This window comes from Monodon monoceros, unplaced genomic scaffold (genome assembly GCF_005190385.1).
Source record: "Monodon monoceros isolate NGI ecotype Baffin Bay Population unplaced genomic scaffold, NGI_Narwhal_1 Super_Scaffold_18, whole genome shotgun sequence".
NCBI lineage: Eukaryota > Metazoa > Chordata > Mammalia > Artiodactyla > Monodontidae > Monodon > Monodon monoceros.
This window is the reverse complement of record NW_021703774.1, coordinates 164,233,738-164,244,686: the sequence shown is the minus strand read 5'-3', so window position 1 is coordinate 164,244,686 and position 10,949 is coordinate 164,233,738. Positions and strand designations below refer to the sequence as shown.

The following is a 10,949-nucleotide window of genomic DNA, read 5'->3' as shown; positions in this document are numbered from 1 at the left end:
CACACACACACACACACACACACACACACACACACACACACACACACGGGAATTCTCTCTACAGCACCCTCCCAGATCTCGAGGGAAGTACCAACCATCCAAGAGATGGCACTTCTGTGATAATGGCAATGTTCCTGAACCCAGGTCCGTTTGATGCCTGGGCCCACGCCATTCTGCCTCTCAGAGCCAGAGAGAACTGAGTCCAACTGCCTGCCTTTATGTTTGGGAAAACAGGCCCAAAGAAGCCAAGAGTCTCAAAGTCACACAGGCAGTAACTAGTGCATCTGGAGGTCAGCCCCGGGCTAAGAAGATGCCAAAGCCTTGGCTCTTAATGCTCTGGGGTCACTGGTGCCTCTGCATTCTGCAGGGTGAGGATGACGAGGACAGTGAGGATGACATCAGGAAGACTTACTGGGCACCTACCAGGGACCAAGCACTATTCTCAGTGGCTTATGCATATTAATCCATTAAGTCCTTATAACAACCTGGGTAGTTAATATTTTATCCCCATTTTGTAGATGAGAAAACTGAGACACAAGATAGTAACTTGGCTAAGGGCACACAGGCAGTAAGGGTCAGGGTCAGGATTTGAACACGGACTCCGGCTCCAGAGCCCATCCTCATCGTCACCTAACGCAGGTGAATATCAACTGTGGGTTTGGCTTTTCCTAAAAAAGTTTGTTTTCCCCTGAAATGCTCTTCTTACAGGGCTCAGCATTTCTTCAGCAATGCCGTGTACCTCCCTGAACTGGCCCCACGTGTCCAGGGCATGCTGCTCTCCCATGTCTGCCCTCTGAGCCCGCTGGAGCCTGCCGCTTGCCTCCCATCCACCAACGCACCCTTGAAGTCACTGGGCCGGTCAAAGCGCAGCCGGATCTGGTCTCGGAAGCGGCTGCTGCTCTGGCACACGGTGGTGATGCCAAAGCAGAAGCAGGGCAGGCAGGAGGTGCTGTGCTCCAGGTAGAAGTGCCCGTCGGGGCAGGGTCCTGTGGGGCGGCAAGGGAGCAGGCTACGGCCGGTCCCAGGCAGGCAGCCCCGGCTCCAGCCCCACGCCCGGTGCCCACCTGCCCATGGGCCGTACCTCGCTGCGGGATGAGCTCCAGGACACCGTCGGGGATGCCGAACACCATGCCTCGGGTGTTCATGGCCTCACATGTGTAGGCGCCCTGGTCTGCCTCCTTCACATCACGAATGGTCAGTGTGCCACGGCCTCCCTCACTCGTCATTGTCACCCTGGTGAGCCCCGAGACAGAGGTGGGGGTCAGGCCTGGACCACTGGCCGCACCTCCGCCACATCCCCAGCTCCTGCCGGGGCCCAGAGCTGTACCTGGGATGAGAGGGGATGTGGCCCCAGTTGAGTCTCCAGTTGATGATGGGGGTGGGGACGCCAATGGCCACACAGGTGAGGGTCACTGTCTGGCCCCGGGAAGCCTGGACCGACTCTTGGGGAGGGGTCACCACCTGGGGAGGCACTGGGAGATGGGAGCAGAAGTGAGGGGTGGGAGGGGCAAAGGGAGGGGGAGCGGGGTGGGGGTGGGGCAATGGCTCAGAGGAGCCAGGCCGGAGAAGAGACGGTGGGAAGGGGCCCAGGGCCCAGAGCTCGCCGCCCAGCTCCCTGCTCACTGCAGCCAAACTCGTCGCTGCGGTCGGGACAGTCACTCTCCTCGTCACAGTGGAAGCTGGCCGGGATGCACGTGCTTGTGGAGACACAGCGGAACTGCGTGGGCCCGCATACGTCCTCGGGGTGCTTGGCGGCTGGGGACAGAGCCAGGTGGTGTGGGCAGTGGGCACTGCCCTCAGGGAGGACCCCCCATTACCTACCCATGCCCAACAGCCCACCCTGCCCACCTTCCCCAGGTGTCCCCAGGATCACTGTCTCATCTCGCCCACATGACAACACAGCTGCCCTGACCAGGCCCAGACCCAGACTCTGCGGCCACGACGCCGTCCACAGCATCATGGCCACCGGTCAGCAACGAGGCGCACTCTACCTGCGTCCCCAAGACAGTTACACCTGGCACGCCACAGTCACGCAGCTCCTCCCACAGCCAGCCACCAGAGAAGCACAAGACCACTGGTCAAAGGCACGGCCCCGGGGGCCAGGATCTCTGGACGCCGGGAACACCTGGGCAGTTCTGGCTACTGGAAGGGTCTTGCGAGGGCCTGCCGCAGCCTGGACCTCGCTGCTCTGTACCCCTCTAAGTAGCCTGACCTGAGGCAGCCATTTAAGGACTGGCCAGAGGCCTGGAGCTGGCCTGGCCCCAGGGCTGGGCCCCAGCTAGACATCTCTAGTAGATGGTAACTGACATTCTATTTCTGGAAGACTGAGCTTGATACAGACACGCAGGCAGGGACAGAAAGGGCAGAGTGGTGCAGGAGCAGAGGCCACCCGTCCACAGAGAAGGCACAGAGAGGAGACCGGGAGGCAGCCACCTACTCCCACTCCCTTGGGGGCTTCTGTCCCAACACCCCACGAGCCCCTGAAGTCATCTGGCTTTCATGCTCTCTGTTCTGCGCTCTGTCAACAAGGACTTGGTCTTCCTTAGACTGTTCCCCCGCAGAGGCCTGAGAAGGGCTTTTCAACTAAAACCCTCAATTACTTCTCTGTCCCAAAGGGCCATGTTGTCAGGCAAGTTCAGAGCCACAGAAGGGCATCATAAAACTCTGCCAGTCTGCAGCACGATGCTGCTTCTCTCCAGGGTTTGCTGCAGAGCAGGGAAGGTGAGGGGAGGCGAGGAGGAGACGCCGGACCAGCGGGCACTAGGAATGTCAACACGCACTCAAACATGTGACGCAGGATCACAGAGCAATGGTTAGAAGATTATCCTCAATCTTGGACTAATAAGCCCCAGGGTTCACCTCATAGGACAGAAACCACAAGATGCTACCTGATATGGTCTCTGAGTCTCCAATCTCACCCAACTGACTGTCATAATGTTTATAACATTGACTAGATGGATGGACGAGCGATGGATAGATGGCTGAACAGATGAAGAGGAGGAAGGAAAGATGTTGGCTACACCAATGGCTGGCTGCCTGGAGAGCTGGCAAGATGAATAATGCATGGATGGATGATAGATGGACGGATGAACACATGGGTGGCAGGAAGGATGTTGGACAAATGGATGGATGGATAGACAACAGATTGATGGATGATAGAATGGATGATGAAAAGGACAGAAGGAAGGATGCTGGATACGTAGATAGGTAGACAGACTGATGAAGAACTTGGCAGATAAATAATGGATGGATGGATAGTTGGATGAGTGGGTGGGTGGATAAATGGATGCAAGAGAGGAAAGATGCTGGACAGACGGACGGACAGATAGTGGATAGTTGAATGGTCACATAGATGAAAAGCTGGGCAGATGGAGGAACAAATAACTCAGAACCAGCTCTAGATGAAAAAACTCTAGACCCTTAAGAAGAAGGCTTTGACTCACACATACATCAAGGACCCCTTCATCAAGGGACGCTCGTGTATCAAGCCTACTCGTCTGACCCCCACACAAGCATATATGAAAAAGAAAAGATGAATGGCAACAAAATAAATAAAGAGACATTAACCACGGGTAGTCTACTGCTTGCTACAAAGGCCAGCTCAGAGTCAAAGAGAGATAAACCTTAAAATTTGTCCCCAGGGCCTCTACCACTCAGCCAGGGACAGCACACAAGCCTGCCCTCGAAGGGTTGGGGCTCAGGGAGCTAGGCCAATGGGCCGGAGACGCCGGAAGGACGCTGGGACACTCACGGCAGTCGGCTTCATCGGTGCGGTCCTCACAGTCAAAGTCGCCATCACAGCGCCACAGCTTGAGGGCACAGTGCCCGTTTCCACAGGGGAACTCGTTGGGTTCACAGGGTGGGGTGGGGCCTGGGGGGACCAGGCAAGGTTCAGTGGCCGTTTCCCCACCCCCTGCATCCCCACCCACGCCCCTGCCCGGCCCTCACCGCAGTCCAGCTCGTCACTGCCGTCCCTGCAGTCCTCCTGCCCATCACACACGTAGTCTTTGGGGATGCAGTGCCCACTGCGGCATGTGGCCTCGTGGGGCCCACAAGACACGGGCCTGCCTGGACTGGGGAATACAACCTGGGGAGCAGGGGTGGCTGGGAGCTGCCGTGGGATGGCTGTCTCCGGCTGGGACGGTACAGGTGGTGTCTCCGCCAGAGGTGGTGGCTGCGAGCTGAGCTTGGGGACCGGCTCCTCTGTGGACAGAGTCCGCTTAGCGTTGGCATGAAGGGGTGGCTCCTCACCCCTCGCCCCCTGCCACTCCCCAGGCCCTGACCCTGTTATCACCCCTCCTGTGTCCCTGCCCACCTCCCGCAGACCCCTTTGCCTGCAGCAAACCCTCGCAGCCCCGGACTGACTTGGAGGCCACCGTGTCCCCAGACAGCCCCTCACCACAATCGAGTTCATCAGACATGTCCCTGCAGTCAGGCCTCCGGTCACAGCGATACTCCAGGGCCACACACTCATTATAGCGGTGGCAGGCAAACTCCGCCTCGGTGCAGACCCTTGGGAACTGGGGCACTGCGGGGGTGTGGGACAGTCAGAGAGGCAGGCAGGAGGTTGGCAGAAAATGTCACGGGTGGCACAGGCACTGCAGAGCTGGGAGGGGGCTTTGGGGCTCCGTGTCAGGCCACGTGGTTTCTGGCAGACTCAGCGAGGGCACAGAGCACGTGGTGAACACATCCACAGCTCATGTGGGATGTGGGCTATGTGGCAGTGGCCTCACCCATCCCTTACACAAACCCCACACACAGTTAACACACCACACCATGCAATGACCACAGCGCACACGTGCGGGCCACAACCAGGCCTAGAGAGGATGCAGAGGAAGGGGAGGAGGGGTGGCCTGTGGGCTGTGCCCAGCCATCTTGCCCTCATCCTTCCTTCCCCTCCATCCATTAGCTTCTCTAGTTACCCGGCTCAGCCTGGGTCTGGCTTACACTCTCACCTGGTGTCACTGCGGCCACCACAGCGGCCAGGGGGGGGCGGGGGTGTCTGTGCTGGAAAGGAAGGTGTGATCAGCAGCCGTCCCACCTGGGACCTGGGGACTATGGGCTGCAAGGCTGAACCAGGCCCATCCTACCATCCCTAGCCAGGAGGACTCATTGGAAAGTGGGGATAAGAGGACTGGAGCCTCAGCAATCTTCAGACCTGGGCCTGGGGATGCCAAAGAACAAACTTGCTCTTTGGGCACACTGACTGAGGTTTTACGTGCAGAACAAATGATTTCACCCTTTTTTTTCTGATTGGGTGACACTATGGTAGGGATGAAGTTTGTTCAGTTCTGGGTTCCACTTAGTCCGGGATGGTGACATTTCCCAGAGAGAGGACTGAGATGGAGACTGGGATGGGATGGGAACTGTAGCTTGTGAGGAATGAACTGGGACTGCTTGGCCTAGAGAAGAAAACACTCAGGGAGTTGAAACAGGAGACAGAGGGTGCAGTGAAAAGAAAGCTGGGCCTGTATAAAATGGATAACTAATAAGAACCTGCTGTATAAAAGAAATAAAATAAAATAAAATAAAAAAAGAAAGCTGGGCCGACTGAGGGTACGAAGGCCAGGCCTGCGCATCTAACAGCTGTGTGGCTTGGGGCCAGTTTCCTGTTCTTTCTGAGCTGCGTTTCTCAGCTCGTCTCATCACAGGTTCTGGCAAGACCAGCAGAGACACAGGGTTTGGTTTACATTCTGGCTTTTGCACTATCTGTGCATGTGGATTTGGATAAATCATTTTTCCTCGCTGGGCCTCAGTGCCCTCGTCGCTAAAACAGGAGAAATAATACCTGTTTCATAGGAATTCTTACGAAGACTGAACCGTCAGTGAAGAATTGTTGGTTATTATTAAACACAAAAGTGTTTTTGGACCTGAAAGCACTGTATGAAGAAAGGAATTATTACCTATTGTCAACATAGAGAGGTTAATAGAGAGTGGAGACTGGGTGTACTGAGTACATGTTAGAGGAAACACACGTTGCTCAACCCAAGCCAAGACTGCATAAAGATGGGGCAGACTCATAAGGTAGTGAGCTCCCTGTCCTTAGTGGTGTGCAAGGCCAAGCTAGGAGAGCCCATGGTAGTGACACTGAAAGGGGGCCCACATGAGTCTGAGAAATTGGAGGAGGTGACCCTCAGTTCCAGGGCGGGCTCACCTGTGCCCAGGCGTCGGAACTGGAATCCCTGGGGAGAGGTGATGTAGGAGGCGATGGAGCCACTGGAGATGACGGTGTGGAGCACCTCCTGAATCTGAGCCCCATCTGCATTCCCTTCGGAGCCCACATCCAGCTCCACAAAGACCCAGCCGTCCAGCTCCCTAGGGACGGGTGTCGGGGGCAGGGCAGCAGGGTGAGGAAGACGCCTGGGGTCTCAGCTCCTCCCTTGGCCCCCTGCCTGACGCTCAGACCTGATCTCTTGACTCTCCCCCTGCTTCTGGTTAGCCTGTACCCCATGCAAGGCAACTTAAAGTCCAAATTGTACCCCTACCGATTCCCGAATTTCTACCAACAGAGGTTCAGCCCATTAGGCCTCTCTTGCCTCCCCTCCTGGCGCCCGGCCCCTCCCCATCCTTGTCAGTCCCTCACCAGCCCCCACCCCCCACCCCAGGGGACCCTGCTCACTTGATGAACACCACACTGACAACCTGGTCTCCAGGAATCTTCAAGTACTCTGACTCCAGCTGGAGAGGGACACAGCACCATCAGCCTCCAGATCCCTTCACCCCACCTTCAGTCCTGCCCTGCCATACTCGGGGAGCTCCCCAAAGCCCCTTCACCTCACCGTGTCTACCACAGCCTCAGACACCTCTCGGAACTCCTCGGAGCCTGCATCCTCCAGCTGAGGGCTGTAGTCGATGGAGCGAGTGAAATTTACCAGGGCTCGGAAATAAACTGCAGAAAGGAGTTGAGGGGGGGTCACTATGAGGGGCCCAGCCTGGCAGGTAGTGGCCTCAGGCAGCCAGGCCAGTGGGTGGAAACAGGGGGGATGGTCCCCAGAGGCCTCTCGCTGAGGCTGACACCTGTGTGCCCACGGCTGTGCCCAGCACTACCTGTAGGAGCACGTGCTGCAGTGACCCTGGCAGGCCGCCCAGGGATCAAAGCCGAGGCCCCACCCTTGAGTGAATGGCTTCAACTAACAGGGAAAATGGCCCGATCCAGATACCAAGTGATAGTGCAGAAGAGAAGACCTCCACTGGCTCAGAGGAAGGCTGGGTAAGAAGGGGTGGCTTCCAGAGGAGGAGGACCTGGCACAGAATTTTTTTTTTTGGCCGCGCCGCACCGCTTGTGGGCTCTTAGTTCCCCGACCAGGGATCAAACTCGGGCCCCCCGCGGTGAAAGCACTGAGTCCTAACCACTGTATCGCTAGGGAAGTCCCCCTTTTTTTTTTGGCACAGAAATTACTCGAGAGTGACCATGACATGCTTCCCCACCCCCCCATTCATGCCAGTCATCACCCTCAGGGCTCAGCTCAGTCATCACCTCCTCCAAGAATGCTGCCTGAGCTGCCCTCCTTTCCCAACCCTGGCTGGGTAGAGGCCTCTTCTCTGGGGGTCCCCCAGCCCCTTGGCTTCTCCCATCAGAGCACCTGCTACCCCACGTGGCACAGATCCTGCCAGAGCATCGTCATAAAGATCGTGGGTTCTGAGGTCAGCCACACATCAGGCATGGACCTTACCTCTCTGAACTTCTGTTTCCCTTTTGGTCAAATGTGCATATTAATTACATTTACCACACTGGGTTGCTGTGGGGAATAAACGATATCATGCTTACAAGGCCATCTCCCTGTGCACGAAGATGCAGCGCCTGGCATAGAGCAAGTGCTAGGGAATCAGGAGCTGCTGTCATCTTTCTCTCTACTGCTAGACTATAAACTTGATGGGGGGAAACCTTGGATCTCATTCACCCTGTACCCCAGTGCCTGCATAGAGCCTGGTACAGAGTAGGTGCCTAATAAGTGATTGCTGAATAAATTCATAGCAGATTGGGGTGAGCATACACTTACAACTATTGTTTATTAAGCACCTACTATATACACTTTATGCACATTAAATCTCATAATGTTCAGAGTTCATTTATAGAAGTTATAAATATGAGTTGCAAATGAATCATATATATGTACACACACACACACGCACACACAGTGCTTAGATCAGAGCCTGACACATAGTAGGGGCAATATAATATGAGCTATTACTATATGAGAGGCAGTATAGCTTAGTGGTTAAAAGCTCAGCCTCTGGAGCAAAATTTCCACTTACAATTAAAATAACTTAAAATTGCCCTGTGACCTTAAGCAAGTTACTTAATCTCCCTGTGCCTCAGTTTCCTCACCTATAAAACAGGGACGATAGTAGTGCCCACCCCAGAGGGCTGTTGGGAGGATGAAATAAGATAATGAATGTAAAATGCTTATGGCAGTACCTGGCTCACACTAGGGGCTGCATGCGTTAGCTGTATTATCTCTGGTCTTTTCTTTTTTGTTTTTTTCGGTACGCGGGCCTCTCACTGTTGTGGCCTCTCCCGTTGCGGAGCACAGGCTCCGGACGCGCAGGCTCAGCGGCCATGGCTCACGGGCCCGGCCACTCCGCGGCATGTGGGATCTTCCCGGACCGGGGAACGAACCCGTGTCCCCTGCATCGGCAGGCGGACTCTCAACCATTGCGCCACCTGGGAAGCCCCTACCTCTGGTCTTTAAGACAAACTGAAGGAATGGATTTGGTTTTATTTCTTCCCATATGAGAGAGGCATTCATTGCTTTATCGAATCTATACTGAAGGTCTTTCATATGCTTGGCAGTGTTCTAGGGGCAAGGGATATAGCAGTGAACCTCATAAAGATCACTTTCTAGGGGGAGGAGAAAGGAAATAGAACAAATGGGCAAGGAATATATGGACTATGAGGGAAAAAAAACAAGGGCTGGGGGAGCGGGCGTGCTGGCGTGGGGGTAGCTCGCTACTTCCCCAGGGCAGCCAGGAAGGCCTCTCCGCAAAGGGGATGCTTGAAGGCAGAGAGTAAGGTACTGGGAGGCCCCTGAGAGAAGCGCACTCCAGGCAAAGGGGACAGCAGCTGTGCCTGAGGCAGAAGTGGGCTCTGAGAAGTGACAGACGAGCAGCGTGTGGGCAGCAGAGCAGGGAGTGGCACTGGCTGGGCCTGTCCTCTTTCCCCTTTACTCTGTCCGGCAGGTCCACAGGTGCACACGCCCTCTGCGCCTGGACCCTCCCCCTCTGAGGCTCACGGAGCAAGTCCTGGGCACATCAGGATGGCAGCCTAGCAAGCAGCCGGAGGGAACTCCTGCACCAAGAGAAGGTGCTTGTGAGGGCAGCGCTGCCTGCGCTGAATCACGGGGACCATGCCGGGCGGGCGAGGCCCCGTGGGCTGGAGCGTGAGGGCCGCGAGCTTGGCCACAGAGGCCTCTTGTGAGCTGGCACAGAGGCCCATTGAAAGTCCCCCACCCTGGCCCCTGGCCTCAGCCCTGCGGCCCGGCGCGGGCGAGGAGGCCAGGCCTCTGCCCAGGAATGTGCCCGCTGCTGGGGGAGGGGGCTGAGGCTCCACAAAGCCCCTTTCTACTAGGGCCTGGGAAGGGCACGGACCCTCCAACCTGACCCCACCCCCTGCCTTCTCCCAGGTCAGGGGCAGGTCAGGATGAGCACACCCCCTTTTCCACCCTGAGCGGCCTCCCTGTGGCAGGTATCCGAGGGCTGGGGCAGAAGGTGAGTTTCAGGAACCAGCCCCCAGAGCTCAGGGTGCTGATGGGAATGATGCGGACTGGGGTGGGAGTGCTCTCTGGGCGCCTGCCTGGCTGACCAGCTCCACGCTGGCCCTCATCTGACCCCATCTGGACAGCTCAGTTGGAGCCAATGGCTGGAGGGACGGGAGGCCCAGAGCTGCCCAGCACCCGGAGTGGGGTGGGGAACGCACACCTGACCACCCCCAGCCCCGGAGCCAATTACCCCACCTACGCTCGATACCCAGTCCCTGCTCAACAGAACTCGTCCCCCACACACCTGGGCCCCCGAACCCCAGCCCAGTCCCTCTGGGTCCCCAGGATCAGCGAGGCCCGAGGCCCTAGCCTTTTCCCCGAGGGGTTGCTGCACCCATCCTGCCTACACCAGGGGTCCGGCCCACTGTGCTTAGATTGTGTGCCCGGCTGGGGCCTGGCTGCCTCCTGGGCAGGGGCAGGGGAGAAGGTGAGGCCAGCTGGGTGGGGACAGAGGCAGGCCTGGCCCCAGACCCTGCAGAGAGGTGCCTCTGACCCTCAAGTGTGACCAAGTGCAGGCCGGGGAGGAAAAGAAGACAAAGGAGTGAGAGGAAGAGCTGGGAGAGAGGAGGGGGAGGGAGAGAGGGAAAGGCGACTCCTCATCGGGCTCCAAGACCATCACACCAGCCATGGGAGGGTGGCCCAGGGGTGGCCCAGGGCCTGCAGAGAGGGAGGTGAGGAGGGGCAGAGACAGCAGGGAGGTGGCGAGACCAAAGGGAGAGACAGAGGGGGGAAATGACAGAGAGACACAGAGACTGATGGAGACAGAAAACAGAAAGAGATGAAGCAGACAGAGATGGAGACAGAGATTCAGAGAGATAGATATAGGCAGAGACACAGAGAGAAAGTGGTGGGGAGAATGAGAGAGAGAAAAGACGAGACAAAGGCAGACTGAAAAGAGGGGAAGACAGAGGGACATGGAAGCAGAGATGCAAGTCCAAGAGGTGGAGGGAGAAAGGCAGCGTGAGACAGAGACACACAGAGTAGGAAAGAGATGGCCCAAGGCAGGGGAGGGAGGGAACAGGGGAGACATGTAGACAGTTTGTCAGCAGGATAGACAAAGAGACAGTCAGAAGGCGGAAAGATTGGGCGAGGGGAGGTGGGCAGGGTTCCCAAGGTGGGGAGGCAGAGCCAGGAGCTGTCCAGGAGGGGTCCTGGCCTGGGGGTGGCAGTCAGGGCTGGGACAGAGCCAAG

The 10,949-nt window shown here is 56.9% G+C and overlaps 1 protein-coding gene across 1 annotated transcript in view; it reads right to left on the bottom strand.

The window, feature by feature from the left end:
• The window catches only part of HSPG2 (heparan sulfate proteoglycan 2), a 102,065-nt gene that overhangs the window by 52,567 nt on the left and 38,549 nt on the right, over positions 1 to 10,949 (bottom strand). The window contains exons 4-13 of the mRNA XM_029227271.1: positions 6,780 to 6,889; positions 6,620 to 6,678; positions 6,155 to 6,315; positions 4,400 to 4,528; positions 3,949 to 4,203; positions 3,752 to 3,871; positions 1,624 to 1,755; positions 1,328 to 1,472; positions 1,082 to 1,233; positions 840 to 986 (exon numbers count right to left, since the gene is read on the bottom strand). Of these exons, the coding sequence (XP_029083104.1) occupies positions 840 to 986; positions 1,082 to 1,233; positions 1,328 to 1,472; positions 1,624 to 1,755; positions 3,752 to 3,871; positions 3,949 to 4,203; positions 4,400 to 4,528; positions 6,155 to 6,315; positions 6,620 to 6,678; positions 6,780 to 6,889 (1,410 nt within the window). The remainder of the gene's footprint in view (positions 1 to 839; positions 987 to 1,081; positions 1,234 to 1,327; positions 1,473 to 1,623; positions 1,756 to 3,751; positions 3,872 to 3,948; positions 4,204 to 4,399; positions 4,529 to 6,154; positions 6,316 to 6,619; positions 6,679 to 6,779; positions 6,890 to 10,949) is intronic.